Here is an 18293-nt window from a genome sequence, read left to right as displayed (position 1 = left end):
ATTAAAGTTATCTTTTTATATGTATACACTCTAAAACCATTCTTAAATCAAACTTATCTTTTTATATGTATACACTCTAAAACCATTCTTAAATCAAACTTATCTTTTTATATGTATACACTCTAAAACCATTCTTAAATCAAACTTATCTTTTTATATGTATACACTCTAAAACCATTCTTAAATCAAAGTTATATTTTTATATGTATACACTCTAAAACCATGCGTAAATGAAAGTTATCTTCGAAAATGACTCGTTTGAAAAACGTCCACATGCCGTTTCTAATAATGGATCACGGAGGCGCCCCTCTGAGAGGAATTACAAATAGCAGTGCGAGAAACGCTCACCGGTGGTTTCCACCGACTCCTGCCAACTCTAGCACAGGGGTGTAAAAAGTACCCAGAAATGATACTTAAGTGAAAGTATGGGTACCGTCTCAAAATCGTACTCAAGTAAAAGTCAGAGTATCTGGCTAAAAACACACTTGAGTAAAAGTCAACAAGTTTCTACTTTTAAATGTACTTAATACTAAAAAGTACTGTCTATTCTTCTGGTAGCAGGTGTTTAATCAAAGATCCCCGCTTTCTAGTCTTGCACAAGGACCAATCAACATGGGTATGGGCGGGTTCATTTTCCATTGATGGGGATTTGATTGGCTGTTTTTAAATAAAGTGCGGCTGCAGGATTAATAACGTTAACGTTAGTTCGGCCAGAGAAACAAATATACTAATTAAAATGGTTGGACCTGCAAGATTTGTACTTTGTAGGTCTGCATTTTAAATGTAAGGAGTAAAAAGTATGTTTTTTTTTCTCTGAAATGTAATTGAGTAAAAGTACAAATATACAAACCTAATAATACTTGAGTAAAGTACAAATCCCCCAAAACAGTACTTAAGTATTGTAACGAAGTACAATTACTCAAGTACTTTACACCCCTGCTCTAGCAGCGTGGCTGCATTCAATTAATTTCCCATGTAGAGGAGCGCATGCAGCCACAAGGTACACACAAGGTACTGCGTACGCTCCTCTACATTGGAAATGAATTGACTGCAGCTGAACTGCTAGCCTTGGCTGGAGTTGGTGGAAAGGCCTCGTCAACAAACACTTGATGACTCACCCGTCTCCTATCGGTTAAAACTCAAAAGCCCAAAACGGAAAGAATAATCCGATTTCACGCAGTTGTAGTCGAGACTTTGAGAAATGATTGGATGCAAAAACCTTGTTGTTGGCTCCTATCTAAGGGGAGTAGCCATTTGAATGGAAAAACCCAGATGCCATTTTGACAGGCATGATTACATCACGGCAGAACATTTGACCTCCATACTCCATACATAAATGTCAAACTAAATGAATGTGTGCAAAACTGTGCTGTACAAAATAAACCAGCATTGTTTTTTTTTTGGTGAAGTGCCCCTTTAAGTGTGCTATTTAGGCAATAACTCTTATTTGTCATATTGCTTAACAGCACTCTGAAAAGGGCATGCGACCTGAATCGACCATGCAGGGATAAAAAGTTACGGGAGTGCTTTCTTGCATGTCTTATTGTGTTCGTTTATAGCATTTATTATTCATGGGTTCAGATTTCACATGGCGGAAATCTTTGTGGCGAGAACCTTTTCCTCTTTGGATCAGTATCTTTTTACAAAGGTGAAACATCCTGTTCCAGGATGGTGCACTTTCTCCCCCCCCCCCCCCCCCCCAGACCCCCCCCCCCCTAGCTGTAGTTGTAGAAGGCCCAGGCTAGCTGTAGTTGTAGAAGGCCCAGGCTAGCTGTAGTTGTAGAAGGCCCAGGCTAGCTGTAGTTGTAGAAGGCCCAGGCTAGCTGTAGTTGTAGAAGGCCCAGGCTAGCTGTAGTTGTAGAAGGCCCAGGCTAGCTGTAGTTGTAGAAGCCCCAGGCTAGCTGTAGTTGTAGAAGGCCCAGGCTAGCTGTAGTTGTAGAAGCCCCAGACTAGCTGTAGTTGTAGAAGCCCCAGGCTAGCTGTAGTTGTAGAAGCCCCAGTTGTAGAAGCCCCAGGCTAGCTGTAGTTGTAGAAGCCCCAGGCTAGCTGTAGTTGTAGAAGGCCCAGGCTAGCTGTAGTTGTAGAAGGCCCAGGCTAGCTGTAGTTGTAGAAGCCCCAGCGATACCAGCAGGTACAGTTGAGCCCGTAGCCGATGAAGAGGATCACCACCAGGGTCACCAGGAGGCCGAACGCCACGACGCTAGCGGCGACGGCCCAGACGAACGTCTTCTTGGAGAAGTCGATCATGGGCGACTTCAGGGCCAGCCTGACCCTGCGCGCCCTCTGGCGGTCCTGAGGCGGGTACCGCGCGAGGTTGACGCTCTCCATGCCCAGCGAGCGGACCAGGCACGCGCGCTGGTGGCTCAGCTGGTCGAAGGTGTGCTTGCCGTGGTAGCGGCCCATGCCGCTCTGACCTGGAGGAGTCGACAAGTCGGGTCAGTCTCAGCGCTTCAGATTATCTTTTACTGAGGCGTAAAACAGACTATTTGAATCAGAATAACTTGTCTTAATGTTTGAATAATAGTCCTACCGACGCCACCGAACGGAAGAGAGCTGAGTGTGTATTGCATCATGACGTCGTTGACTGTCACACCCCCACTGCTGGTCTCGTCAATCATTCTCTTTGTTGCCTTGGAGAGGAGCAGGAGAAAGAATTGTTTGTGATAGAGCGAGAGAGAGAGAGGCTTGGTGTGTCTACTCTAGCGCCAACATATGCCTCTCGAAGCCATTCTGCCTCTTCCAGTGTGTTTCAGGGTTGAATAAGTCCTCTTGCTTCATGTTAGTCTTTTTCTTCATTTTTCTCCCATCCCCCAATTTAGTCATTATGCCAATTATCCCTCCTGGTAGTAGACTACCACATGCTGCCCTACTGTCAGTCTGGGGAGGGTATAGACTACCACATGCTGCCCTACTGTCAGTCTGGGGAGGGTGTAGACTACCACATGCTGCCCTACTGTCAGTCTGGGGAGGGTATAGACTACCACATGCTGCCCTACTGTCAGTCTGGGGAGGGTGTAGACTACCACATGCTGCCCTACCGTCAGTCTGGGGAGGGTGTAGACTACCACATGCTGCCCTACTGTCAGTCTGGGGAGGGTGTAGACTACCACATGCTGCCCTACTGTCAGTCTGGGGAGGGTGTAGACTACCACATGCTGCCCTACTGTCAGTCTGGGGAGGGTGTAGACTACCACATGCTGCCCTACCGTCAGTCTGGGGAGGGTGTAGACTACCACACGCTGCCCTACTGTCAGTCTGGGGAGGGTGTAGACTACCACATGCTGCCCTACTGTCAGTCTGGGGAGGGTGTAGACTACCACATGCTGCCCTACTGTCGGTCTGGGGAGGGTGTAGACTACCACATGCTGCCCTACCGTCAGTCTGGGGAGGGTGTAGACTACCACACGCTGCCCTACTGTCAGTCTGGGGAGGGTGTAGACTACCACACGCTGCCCTACTGTCAGTCTGGGGAGAGTGTAGACTACCACATGCTGCCCTACTGTCAGTCTGGGGAGGGTATAGACTACCACATGCTGCCCTACTGTCAGTCTGGGGAGGGTGTAGACTACCACATGCTGCCCTACTGTCAGTCTGGGGAGAGTGTAGACTACCACATGCTGCCCTACTGTCAGTCTGGGGAGGGTATAGACTACCACATGCTGCCCTACTGTCAGTCTGGGGAGGGTGTAGACTACCACATGCTGCCCTACCGTCAGTCTGGGGAGGGTGTAGACTACCACATGCTGCCCTACTGTCAGTCTGGGGAGGGTGTAGACTACCACATGCTGCCCTACTGTCAGTCTGGGGAGGGTGTAGACTACCACATGCTGCCCTACCGTCAGTCTGGGGAGGGTGTAGACTACCACATGCTGCCCTACTGTCAGTCTGGGGAGGGTGTAGACTACCACATGCTGCCCTACTGTCGGTCTGGGGAGGGTGTAGACTACCACACGCTGCCCTACTGTCAGTCTGGGGAGGGTGTAGACTACCACACGCTGCCCTACTGTCAGTCTGGGGAGGGTGTAGACTACCACATGCTGCCCTACTGTCAGTCTGGGGAGGGTGTAGACTACCACACGCTGCCCTACTGTCAGTCTGGGGAGGGTATAGACTACCACACGCTGCCCTACTGTCGGTCTGGGGAGGGTGTAGACCACCACATGCTGAGGTTCATGCTATCTCCCCCAGACCCCTCCTCCCCTGCTGAACAGGCAGCGTCTAGTTTTTTACCAACGGATTTCCAGTTCCACGTTCGCGTTCTACGATCTGATTGGCCACTGACGTTTCTGGTGCGATCTGATTGGCCACTGACGTTTCTGGTCATGTGACATGTGCGCCCAATCGCGTGACGCGCCCATTTCTGCCTCGAACAGCCTGCAAACGACCTAACGCCTAGTTTATCACTGGTTAAGCTTAGGCGACTCTTTCGAAGTTGGTTAAGGTTAGAGTTTGGAATCAGGGCTGGCGTTCTATCGCCCTGCTCTAAGACAAACTCTAACCTTAACCAACTTCGAAAGAGTGCCTAAGCTTAACCGGTGATAGAAACAGGCGTCGCACGTTTGGCGCGAACAGAAACGTCAGTGGCCAATCAGATCGCAGAACGCGAACGCGGAAATCTGTTGGTAAAAGTAATCAGGCGAACAGGCACCCCGGCCGACCAGTAGGACCAGTAACGACCAGGGTGGCCCACTGGCCTCCCACCCGCGAACACTGTCGTAGGGACGACTGACCAAGCCGGAGGTACCGCCACTAGGATTCGAACCAGGGTCTCTGCGGTGGCAGCCGAGTGCTTAGACCTCTACACACTACCGTCCCTCTTCAGGTTACTCTTCCCGCCACCAGGGGCAGAGTGACGTGGCTGCAGCGCTGAGAGAGTCCTCTTACCTTCTTGTCGGAGCAGAAGATGTAGAGAGCCAGAGGCTTCTCTCTCTCGTTGATGAATTGGATGGCGTCGTCCATGTCGCTCACGGTCACTATGGGCAACAGAGGGCCGAAGATCTCTTCCTGCATCAGCCTGGCGTGGGGGGGCACGTCCTTCAGCACTGTGGGGGCTGGGAGAGGTCAACGGTCAAACAAACAGTTGACAGGAAGTACAACTGACGTTTTGATAATATTTTGTCCTCCTTCCATTCCTTTAACAGTTAAAGGCGCTATATATAGATAACATTCAGCCACTAGATGTCGCACTAGAGCACCAGCATGTAATTTATCAGGTGCATTACACGTGGGGAAATGGGAAGTAGGGAGGGATACATGCACAACAATGTTAAAAAAAAATTATTATCGTAATTGCCGGACTGTAAACCGCACCTTTTTACCCATGTTTTGAACCCTGCGGCTTATACAACGATGCGGCTAATCTATGGATTTTTACAGCGAAGGGCCACCAGGGGCGCTCTCGCAGGTGTCTAGTGGACACCTGCGGCTTATAGTCCGGTGCGGCTTGTATATGTACACATTTATTTTTCGTTCTATATCTAGCTGGTGCGGCTTATATTCAGGTGCGGCTTATAGTCCGGCAATTACGGTATACATTTATGAATCAATAATTATGTTGGGGGGAAAGAAATACTCAATAATCAAATAAAAATATAAAATACGGTAAAATAAATACAAAATCTTTGTTGTCATGTTTGTTTATGTGTTTGTTTAAAAAAAAATACAAAAATAAAATACAAACAAAAGAAGAAAAAAATCGTTGTATATTTTCTGGCTGAGAATGAAGGAATGGCGGAGCCAGGGAAGGGAAGAGTGTAAAGATCCAAGAGATCCAGAGAGGTCCTACCGATGTAGCGCTGCGAGGCGTCGCTCTGCCCCCCCAGCGCCGCGCTGTAGCCCTCCATCAGACTCATCACGCGGTTGTAGTGCCGCTGGTTCACCATACGGCCGTAGTCCGGGGAGCACTTGGGGTCGGCGCCGTAGAACTCCTGTGATTGGTCAAAAAGAGCTGCTAGGGCTGGATGTGGGCACAGATTACCCTGGTTCGATTTTCGATTCACAAGGTCCCGATTTGATTTATTATTATTATTACTATTATCAATTAAATTAGGCTTGATGGTGCTGGTCACATGGGGCCACCAGAGAAAATATATAATTAAGTCGACTGAGTTTCCATAGTAGTTTAGCAGAGACTCACTGTAAGGCAGACTAGAGACGTCTGCAGGACGGAAGGCAGGCTAGAAACAACGTTTAGCTAAAGTCTTCACACAACCACTGAACAAAGACACAAACGGATGATTCAATGTCGATTTCTCTCAATATTTTTTACTCTGTCCTGTAAGTTACAGCATGATTCATATGATTTAGATGGGACATACCAGAAGGGTTAGGGTTAGGGGGACATACCAGAAGGGTAAGCCGGATGCCCTCCACCACTCTGCTCTGGATGCTGGCTTCACACAGGATGAAGTCTGGAGCGATGCACGTCTGACCACAGTTCACAAACTTCCCCCAGGTGATACGACTGTGGAATAAACCAAGGGTGCATATCTGCCGTCACTTTCATCTGTACTCAGATAATACACTACAAAAATATGTATTCCCTTTTATGAAACCTGATCGATCAATTCAATTGTTAAAGAGTAACTAATGGTAATTTCGCTGCCCCTAGTGGTTGCTATTTTCACATCTAGTTGGTGTGGGGCAGAGTGTGCAGCAGGGTGAAGATACGACCACTAGGAGGCAGCAAAATCACAATGTGTTTAGTTATTCTTCTGAATATCTTCCCATAAATGACAATGTGTTTGGTTATCCTTTAAAGATATCTCTGAATATTTTTCCATACATTTACAGCGATCCAAAAATAGTGGGTGCCACATAAATAAGGAAACCGCATGTAAAGGAAGCATCAAGGACATAGGGGGCCTCAGCTATGTTTCACCCGTTTCAACTGAAATGGGCCCCACTCGCTAGCGGGGCCGCGGACTGACGAAGCAAACGCACCCTGGATCAATAAAGCAAATGCACGCACTGTGCCAATGTGGATAACTGATATGGTGGAAACGATTGAAAAGGCAACATCACCAACACAGAAAGAGTTGTTAATATAAGATAAGGGCCCCATGTTTGATCTTGAAATGGGCCCCTTGAACCTTAAGGCCACCTGATGATTAAGGACATACAGAAAGCTCTGTCTGAACTGCAGTACCACTACACGGTGTGTAATTAAGCAATAACTCACAAGGTATGTGGTTATTATATCACAGCTAAGGGGCCTAGTTCTGCCCGACGCAGAGGGCCGACGGCTCCATAGCTGTGATATAATAACCACATACCACCACGGCCTGAGGTGAACTATTGCTTTCATAAATCAGGTACCAAGAAGGCTATGGCAATATGAAAGTAAGACACACTTCAATTGAAATTGCTTTTATTAGTAAATGATAATGTTAAAAATAAAATAGGCCCTCCTGGTTGACTGCACTGTGAGTGGGTTGCTATGCAACATACAAACTAACATGTTGTCAGCAAGCTAACTGTTATAGTTTCAGTTTGTTACAATGTAACGTAAGGCTAATGTTGCGGAGTGATTGCGGGTAATGGGTATACGTTCATTATGGGGGCGACAGTGGCTCGGGAGGTAGAGCAGTCGTCTGGCAATCCGGAGGTTCCCGGTTCAATTCCCGCTCCTCCCGGGCAGCGTGTCGATGTGTCCTTGAGCAAGACACTTAACCCCTAACTGCTCCCGATGAGCAGGTTGGCACCTGGCATGGTTGCCTCCGCCGTCGGCGTGTGAGTGAATGGGTAAAAAATTTGAGTAACAAATTGTAAAGCGCTTTGGATAAAAGCAGCCATTTACCATTTACCATTATACCACGGCTAAGAACTAATCAGATTGCCCGATTTGAGCTACCCGTTTTATAATTGCAATTAGCCAACATGTCGACAGCTTATTGTTAGAAGCCCCATGTATGAAAGCTAACTGGGTGTGAGACTGACATATTTATCAGTGGTATATTACCGGCAGGCTACTCTGAGGTCACAGTTCTTGTCGACGTAACAGGGGCTCTTTCCTCCCAGCTCCAGGGTGACTGGGGTGAGGTGACGCGCAGCCGCCTGCATCACCATCCGGCCCACACTGCTGCTCCCCGTGAAGAAGATGTGGTCGAACCGCTGCTTCAACAGCTCCTGGGTCTCCGACGCTCCGCCCGTCACCACTGGGTAGAGCTCCTGAAAATCAATCACATTTAAAAAGGAACACGGCAACATTATGGCAAAGGCGCTTACCGTCTTCTCTAGCGTCAGACAAGAGGATAGATACCAGTTTCCTCTCGGTGCGTTCAGTAGAAGGCTATCCGGCTGCAAGCTACTGTAGCCTAGCTTAGCACAAATGAGTGGAAGCGGATACGGACCACTAGCCTAGCTTAAAATGCCGGTAGAGGAGTGATCTCTGACCACGGTGTCTCGACTTAACTGTCTTAGCCGATTTTCTTGCTTATTTGTTGTGCCTATATGTATGAAACTGCTGATGAACTGTATCTTGTTTTGTAAGCTCGTTGTCACTGTCAATTATTCATTTAGTTGAAGTTGGCTTTCTCTTGGCAATGGGAGCACTTATCCTGATCATTAGGGCAACAAGTATCTTGTGTTTTATTATAAATTACATTTGTTATTGTGTATGTTGTACATTTTGGTTTGGTTTTTATTTAACCAGGCAGGTCGATTAAGAACAAATTGTAATTTACAATGACGGCCTGGTGAGAGGACAAAAGGGTAACTCAAAGGGTAACAGGGAAAGGGGACAAAATATATATATATATATATATATATATATATATATATATATATATATATATATATATATATATAAACTAAAAGGAGAAAACCTTCAAAGGAAAGAAGGGACCGCACACTCCACAGGACTCGTTTTTGCTTATTTATTGTTTGCACAACGCGTTTCGCTGTCGCTTCCTCAGGTGCTATGCATACAGCGACAGCGAAACGCGTTGTGCAAACAATAAATAAGCAAAAACGAGTCCTGTGGAGTGTGCGGTCCCTTCTTTCCTTTGAAGGTTTTCTCCTTTTAGTTTATTTATCTCTCTTGCGCTGACCTGCACCTCCAGTCGGGGTCCAACCAGATGTGCACGAGTCTTATCTAGTTTAATATATATATATATATATATATATATATATATATATATATATAAAAGAGACAGATGATACATATAGAACAGTCAAATTACACTTAAAAGGCTGGGTGACAGTTGCAGGTGTGTAAACAACTCTGCGATAGATACAGAACAGTAGTGAGGGGGATCAATTTGTCGATTTTCAAAGTATTTTGCTGTTAAGTTAAGTGTGTGTTGTTCTCAGATCTCTGCCACCACTGGTTAAAAGGGTGGTGGCAAAGGAGCGGCTGGGTAGCGCAGTGGAGAATGCACTCGCCTACCACCGCAGAGACTCTGGGATCGAATCCAGCTGTCAGCGGTACCTCCGGCTTGATCAGTCGTCCCTACTAACACAATTGGCAGTGTTAGCGGGTGGGAAGCCGGCGGGGTATGTGTCCTGGTCGTTGTAAACTGCGGTTCCTACTGGTCGGTCGGGGCACCTGTTCAGCAGGGAGGGGATCGGGGGGAAATAGCATGAACCTCTGCACGCGTTACGTTCCCCCAGTGAGAGTCCTCGCTGACAGGTGAAAAGAAGCGGCTGGCTGACTCCACATGTATCGGAGGAGGCATGTGGTAGTTCTACACCCTCCCTAGGCCGACAGTGGGGCAATGCGCGCAATGACCAGGAAGGGAATTGGCATAACGACTAAATTGGGATGGGAGCAAAAATACAGAAAAAGGGTAGCGCAGCGGACTAAGCGTCTGCCTACCACCACAAGAGACACTGGTATCGAATCCGGCTGTCAGCGGTACCTCCGGCTTGGTCGGTCGTCCATACTGATACAATTGGCAGTGTCAGCGGGTGGGAAGCCGGTGGGGTGTATCCTGGTCATTGTAAACAGTGACTCCTACTCAGGGTGCCTGCACAGCGAGGGAGGGAACTGGGGGAGGTAGTGTGATCCTCCCACGCGTTACACTTCCCCAGTGAGAGTCCTCGCTGTCGGGTGAGAAAAGAAGCGGCTGGCTGACTCTGCATGTATCGGAGGAAGCATGTGATAGTCTTCAGGGCTCCCTAGACCGGCAAGTGGGGGTCAAATGCGTGCAACGACCAGGAAGTGGAGGGGGGAATTGGCATAACGACTAAATTGGGATGGGAGAAAAATATAGAAAAAAGGAGGAGAAAAAGTAGATAAAAAAAAATAAGTGAGGAAAAAAAAGAAAATTATTAAAAAAAGAAAAAGGGTGGTGGCAGTAGTAGTAGTCTTTTGCATCTCGTTCCGACTGCTGGGAGCAGCAAACTGGAAGGAGGATTGACCAAAGAAGGAAGCGTTAACACGGGGAACATCTAGTGAGATATGGTGAGCAGCTCTAGTGTCATAGGGAGTAGATGACAAATATATATCAAATAATATACACAGTGAAATACTGTATCGGTACAGTGGTTCCAAAGCGTACGGAGCTCAGAGAGAGAACAACTGCTTTTGTACAGACCGGGTCGAGATAGCGGGGCAGCAGCGCTCGCAGCAGGAGAGAGGAGTATTCACTCAGCTCCGACGGCTTCACCACAGCTGCGTTGCCTGCAGACGAGAGAATGAAGACGTGTGTGAATGGAGTGACATCACTAAGGGATGACTCAACAACCCAGCGGGGAGGACTGCCGAGCGGGGCTGACAGTAAACGTAGCCTACTTTTTACAGCTGTGAAGCACTTTGAGCTGCAATTCTTGTATGAAAGGTGCTATACAACTACAGTTTATTAGTATTATTATATTACTTTAAAAAGGGGGTAGTAAACAGTATATCATCATTTTTCTTTATCAGTTTCAGCATAAAAGCTGAAATAGCTGGCTTCTTATTAGTGGGCATACTAATGTGGAACGTATCATATGCCTGACTTAACCATTAAGTGTGTCTTGACTCTTGACTCACGGTTAACCCTTTGTAGTGTGGTAGTGAAAGGGTTAACCTTCTGTATTGCGGTAATGAAAGGTTAACGTTCTGTAGTGTGGTAGTGAAAGTGTTAACCTTCTGTAGTGTGGTAGTGAAAGTGTTAACCGTCTGTAGTGTGGTAGTGAAAGGTTAACCTTCTGTAGTGTGGTAGTGAAATGGTCAACCGTCTGTAGTGTGGTAGTGAAAGGGTTAACCTTCTGTAGTGTGGTAGTGAAAGGGTTGACCGTCTGTAGTGTGGTAGTGAAAGGGTTGACCTTCTGTAGTGTGGTAGTGAAAGGTTAACCTGCTGTAGTGTGGTAGTGAAAGGGTTAACCGTATGTAGTGTGGTAGTGAAAGGGTTAACAGTCTGTAGTGTGGTAGTGAAAGGTTAATCTTCTGTAGTGTGGTAGTGAAAGGGTTAATCACTAAAACCTGCATGGCCTATAACGTTTATGATGCCCGATAGGGAGGTTCTGTACCCCGAGTATACGTTTACTCATAGTATATATTCAGATTTCATATTTTTTTATTGCCTATATTTATTGTAACGTATAATATAACCGATAGGGCATACATCTACACCGTTTAGTTTTCTCATATTTTTATATCCATATTTAATTGTATTGCCTTTATTTATTGTCCCTCTTCTATTACCCTGCCATACCTGTACCTCCCCCACCCCCCCTCCCCTGTGCTGTTATGAGGCCCGAATTTCCCTAAGGGACCAATAAAAGAATATCTTATCTTTATAGGCACAACCCAATAATGTGGAACCAATATACATTTAGTCAATGTTTATTTATAGCTATTTGTCAGAGGGAGCTAACTTTAATTAAGGGGAACTAGCTAGCTCAGAAAAAGGGTTACAACTTTTAGTCGGAGGCTGAGCTTCGGTCGTGTAACTGACAAAAGGTACGAGCAAGGACGGTAATGAGGGCACAGAGACAGAGAGGGGCTCCCTACCTGCAGCGATCGCCCCGACCAGGGGCTGCAGAGTGAGGGCCCAGGGGTAGTTCCACGCCCCTATGATGAGCACCACTCCTAGGGGCTCTGGCTGGATGTACACCTCATCTGCTATGGTGAGAAGGTTCTTCTCCACCGGGCGAGGTGCCGCCCACTCCGCCAGCTTCTCTACGGCCAGGTTGATCTCATTCTCCAGACCGATCAGCTCCAACAGCGGCGTGTCGTACTGGCTCTGTAGGAAACACCCAACCATGTCGACACTGAACCGGTCAATGGTCTCTAACTACACACCCTCAAGACCCCTACACTCTGTATCTTAACTACACACCCTCAAGACCCCTACGCTCTGCCTCTTCTAACTACACACCCTCAAGACCCCTACGCTCTGCCTCTTCTAACTGCACACCCTCAAGACCCTACGCTCTGCATCTTCTACCTACACACCCTCAAGACCCCTACGCTCTGCATCTTCTAACTACACACCCTCAAGACCCCTACGCTCTGCATCTTCTAACTACACACCCTCAAGACCCCTACGCTCTGCCTCTTCTAACTACACACCCTCAAGACCCCTACGCTCTGCATCTTCTAACTACACACCCTCAAGACCCCTACGCTCTGCATCTTCTAACTACACACCCTCAAGACCCCTACGCTCTGCATCTTCTAACTACACACCCTCAAGACCCCTACGCTCTGCATCTTCTAACTACACACCCTCAAGACCCCTACGCTCTGCCTGTTCTAACTACACACCCTCAAGACCCCTACGCTCTGCATCTTCTAACTACACACCCTCAAGACCCCTACGCTCTGCATCTTCTAACTACACACCCTCAAGACCCCTACGCTCTGCATCTTCTAACTACACACCCTCAAGACCTCTACGCTCTGCATCTTCTAACTACACACCCTCAAGACCCCTACGCTCTGCATCTTCTAACTACACACCCTCAAGACCCCTACGCTCTGCATCTTCTAACTACACACACTCAAGACCCCTACGCTCTGCACCTTCTAACTACACACCCTCAAGACCCCTACGCTCTGCCTCTTCTAACTACACACCCTCAAGACCCCTACGCTTTGCATCTTCTAACTACACACCCTCTCAAGACCCCTACGCTCTGCCTCTTCTAACTACACACCCTCAAGACCTCTACACTCTGCATCTTCTAACTACACACTCTCAAGACCCCTACGCTCTGCATCTTCTAACTACACACCCTCAAGACCCCTACGCTCTGCATCTTCTAACTACACACCCTCAAGACCCCTACACTCTGCATCTTCTAACTACACACCCTCAAGAACCCTACGCTCTACATCTTCTAACTACACACCCTCAAGACCTCTACACTCTGCACCTTCTAACTACACACCCTCAAGACCTCTACACTCTGCATCTTCTAACTACACACCCTCAAGACCTCTACACTCTGCATCTTCTAACTACACACCCTCAAGACCTCTACACTCTGCATCTTCTAACTACACACTCAAGACCCCTACGCTCTGCATCTTCTAACTACACACTCAAGACCTCTACACTCTGCATCTTCTAACTACACACTCAAGACCCCTACGCTCTGCATCTTCTAACTACACACTTTCAAGACCCCTCCGCTCTGCATCTTCTAACTACACACCCTCAAGATCCCTACGCCCCCAGCTGTTACTCAGCTGAAAAAGTTGTACCCTTGTACAGAACTTGTAAGTCGCTTTGGATAAAAGCGTTCAGCTAAATTACTAAATGTAAATGTAAATTAATCACAACGGCAATGTCTGTTCTATGGAGTAAGTGACTTCATGCACACCTGTCCACATCTGTCTGTATGTATATACCTGCATATTGTCAGCTTATTAAAACAATGGCTTAAGTCATATTTTCAAGTTTTCAGAAGAACAGAATAAACTGAACCAAATATAGAATATATGATATTTATTAATCGTTCCACAACTGGGTAGGAACAGCGTGATCTTTTCAATTAAAGGTGTAGGCAGTTTCACCAGAGGTGGTGAGCATCATGAAGACATGACTTAGGCAAAAACATAATTCTCCTCAAAAAGTGACATAAGCCATTAGGTGATGGTATAATCCTTTTAACATACCTGTATATTATATCTATATCTGTACATATCCCTTACATACACGAAAAGACGTGAAGCTAAGTATATCTTTAGACGGAACAGCTATTGAGCAAGTTAGAGAGGCAAAGCTGTTGGGTGTCACACTTGATGGAACACTCTCACGGTCAACTCACACCAACAATGTGGTTGCCAAAATGAGCAGAGGTATTTCAATTATCAGAAGGTGTAGGTATTTTCTAGCCGATCTGATATTGAAGCAAGTGATACAGTCATTAGTTCTTTCTCACCTTGATTACTGTCCAGCTGTCTGGTCTAATGCCTCAAGACAAGAGCTCAATAAGATCCAGCTCACTCAGAACAGAGCGGCCCGTCTGGCCCTGAACTGCTCAATGAGAAACAGTGTGGAGGGGATGCATACCAAGCTGTCGTGGTTGAAGGTGGAAGACAGACTGGATTGCAGCCTGATCTTGTTCATGAGGAATATATATATCTCAAGAGAACCTATCTGTTTGTATTCACAGCTAACATGTACACATGATCGACATAAGTATAATACTAGGCATGCCTGTAGGGCAGGGCTATTCAACTGGCGGCCCGCGGGCCAGATCCGGCCCGCGGGATGATTCTGACCGGCCCGCCAAAGATTACATGATAATAAAAAAAAAAAAAAAAAAAAAAAAATATATATATATATATATATATATTTTTTTTTTTACTTTTCTCTTTTCATGTCAACGTTAACACGCACAATTGAGCCAAAAGTCACTCAATTAATGACAGATTTCATTGATAAATTGAGGGAAAACTTTGCAAGTCGATTTGATGAATTTGACATGTCCAGAGAATTGATGCATTTTGTGAGCAACCCATTTGCCAATGTAGCTGCTATTTCCACAAAAGGACAAGAGTTCCTTGCATCACTTCACATTGATGAAGGTCTCCTGCAACTTGAAATAATTGACATGCAAGCATCATCTGCTCTGAAGCAGGCACTTGAGAATGAATCCACCACAACATTTTGGATAAAGTGTATTCATGTCAAGACATTCCACAAAATAAAAACGCTGGCAATATCTGTGCTAACAATGTTTGGCTCAACATACACCTGTGAATCCAGTTTCTCTCACATGAATGCCATTAAAACAAGCAACGTGCCTCCTTGACAAATGAGCATTTGCATCACCGTTTGCGGGTAGCCCTCACTTCCTATGAACCCTCTTTCTCTGCCATTGCCCTGTCAAAGAAGTGCAATCGCTCTCATTAGATGTGTGTATGTAGGCTAGGCCTGTCTGCCCCCCACCCCCCTGATGTTTGAGAGTTAAGAGTGGACAATAAGTGCTAATAAGATGCTGTGATTTGCTGTTGTTGCACAGACATGAAGCACTTTTTCATAAGCTCAGCTGCACTATAAATGTGTTTTTTTGTTCAAGTGTTGATGTTAGAATGTTCAGATGCACATCATGCACTTGTTTGTTTTTTATTTTATTTTTATATTGAAATGTTGAAGAGGAGATGTTGCAGTTGTTGCACAGTCATAAATGAAGCACTTTCTGCAGGAGATGTTGCAGATGTGGCACATAAATGAAGTACTTTTTTTGAAAAGTATACTACTTTTGCAATGTAGTTAAATAAAAGTTGTGAAAATGTGGTTGCGTGTTGTGTCAAGTGTACATATATTCATAGCACGGGGAGGCGCCGTGGCAGTCCGGCCCCTGGCCCCTTGGGTTTCTGACAATGTGGCCCCCTGAACAATTTAGTTGAATAGCCCTGCTGTAGGGAAACGTTCACACTGATACTACCAAAAACCAATGCAGCAAAGAAAACTGTTATATAGAGCCATGTCATATTGGAATAAACTGCCAGTACATCTTACTCAGATAACCAGTAAGATAAGTTTTAAAAATAATTTGAAAAGAGCATTGAGAGAAAAAGAAATTAGTTTACATTAAAGAAAAACACAGATACTGTAGTTTACACTGTAAAGATATGACTGTCTGAGAGTTTAATCCCTTTTATTGTATTTTCTGTGATCTGATACTCTGTTTGTGTACTGTAATGCTATTTGGAATTATTTTTATATGTAGGATTCGGAATATTGCAATATATTTTTAAATGTATGCTACTATAATGTTATGTATGTATGTACTGTTTTTGTTGTGTGTGGACCCCAGGAAGACTATTTGTTGCTGCGGTGATGACTAATGGGGATCTGTAATAAAAATAAAGATAAAGATACTTACTAGTTGGGCGGCTACGTGGCGTAGTGGGCAAGGCGCTCGCCACGAAATGCTGGAGACGCTGGGCTTGTCAGTTCGAGCCCAGCGCTCCACATTTGCTTTCAGTTTAGCTGGTCGTCCGTACTAATACACATTGGCCGTATTAGGGGGGGGAAACTGATGGGTGGGGATCGGGCGTTGTGGACAGCGACTCCTACAGGTCGGTTGGTGCGCCTGCGCAGTAGAATCAGGAAGTGTCGGGGGCAGCGTGAGCCTCCCACGCGTTACTCCTCGCCACTGAGAGATCGAGCTGCGCAGGTGAAAAGATGCGACTGCTGTTACCTCAAGTACCGGAGGGGACTTGTGCTATGTATGACTTAGTCCACATTGCAGCCGGCTTGTGGGAGGCAAGAAACAGCGTCCGTGACAGGGGAGGGTTGAATTGGATGATACGAAATTGGGATGGGAGAAAATATAGAAAATGGGAGAAAAAGTGGATCAAAAAAAAAAGATACTTACTAGTTATAATGCTGGCGACTTACTACCGTATTGTCTGTTTACCTGTATCACTGTACATAATAATACTATAAGATTGTACATATATCTGATGATTAGCATTATTACCCAGTAGTACTCTTTTATATATTTTCATCTGTACATTATTACTATTGCACTTTACTACATTTACACTGACTCTGGTTAGATGACTTATTTTTGTTGTACTGTACTTGTGCTGTATGATGACAATACATTTTAATCTAATCTAAGGGTGATTTTAGTTAGACAGCTGTATTTACCGGTTTGGCGTTTATGATCCTGGTCACCTCACTTACCCTGTTGATGTCCTGTTTCAGAGCGGTTGCGATCTCCGTCTGTCGGTCAGTGAGCATCCTCAGGAGCGCTTTGAGTTGCTGCAGTCTGAACTCCAGAGTGCGCGTCCTCCCGCTGAGGAAGGCTTCCCTGGCACGCTCCAAAGCCTGCCTCTCCATGCTGCCAGCCGCACTCCTGGAACCGAGACCAGACAGACAGGCTGATGAACACTAATGGTGGCAGGGCGCGCTACTGTCGTCAAGTGTACACTGACCGGGGATCTGTAGTGATTGATTGATTGATAACTTTATTAACAGATTGCAGAAAGGGTACAACAGTACGGCTCAATACACACAATTGTTAAGGGGATGCAGACCAGTTTACATCAGGGTCCCCCATTTTCAATTAATCATAAGACTGGTCACAAATGGTCAGAGGACTGACCTTTTGTACACAAGTCCCAACAGTCTTGTTTTAAGATCCTTTTATCCTTACTGAGCAGAAGAGAAGATATTATTTGGTCAATGGAGTAGTAAATGATTGTTGGAGCAACACAAATGTTTATAATTTAAAAACATATGCATTTATATTATAAATGTATTACATATATATATATACATGTAAGCCAATACAGCTATTTTGCACATATTAAACTTTTCACAAGACAACAGGTTTCAGAGGAGGGGGTAGAGGTTAAGTTACTATAGTATAGTTAGACACCAGAGAGAGAGAGATGGTTAGACAACTTATTGGTGGCAAATTGGAAAATAAAAAATAAATAAAAAGATGTCACGTTATAGCATGCTTTTAACTGCGCTAAATATTTACATTGCTTATTAAGCATGCGTGTACGTGCATGCTTGTGTTGTATGAACTAACGGGCAACTACTGTAGTCGCTCAGTCATAACACTTCTAAGATAACATCTACTTTACCTATAGATATCAAATATCAGGAGATATGGGCTCTCCTATTCAACTTACCGACTTGTGAAAACACAGCTCAAAAGTTGAATATTTCCCTCAGAGAAACATAGATCCAGAAACGGTGTGGGATGTCAGTGTTGTTTAGTGTCCTCAGTCTCACAGTGACAGAGTAGCGCCTCGGATGCGCGCCTGGTCCTGACGTCATAACATGCTTTCTGAGCGCGCGCTCCCGGGTTCCTGCTGGCAGCACGTGGGCGTCTCGCGGGACAATTAGCGCTTGTTATCGTTTCAGATACCGGTGGTATCAGTTTAC

The 18293-nt window shown here is 45.7% G+C and overlaps 1 protein-coding gene across 1 annotated transcript; it reads right to left on the bottom strand.

Moving 5' to 3' along the window:
• Window positions 1-2094: 2094 nt before the first annotated feature.
• On the bottom strand, window positions 2095-17234 carry LOC311224528 (aldehyde dehydrogenase, dimeric NADP-preferring-like; the record flags this gene model as incomplete). Its single annotated transcript, XM_084309555.1, has 9 exons — window positions 2095-2414; window positions 2531-2630; window positions 4885-5051; window positions 5786-5927; window positions 6346-6463; window positions 7961-8169; window positions 10539-10624; window positions 11939-12170; window positions 17079-17234. 9 exons carry the CDS (start codon window positions 17232-17234, stop codon window positions 2095-2097), a joined length of 1530 nt encoding a protein of 509 aa, XP_084165681.1.
• Between the last annotated feature and the right edge of the window lie 1059 nt (window positions 17235-18293).

This window comes from Notolepis coatsorum (genome assembly GCF_963971535.1).
Source record: "Notolepis coatsorum genome assembly, chromosome: 1".
Lineage (NCBI taxonomy): Eukaryota > Metazoa > Chordata > Actinopteri > Aulopiformes > Paralepididae > Notolepis > Notolepis coatsorum.
This window is presented reverse-complemented; position numbering and strand designations above follow the sequence as displayed.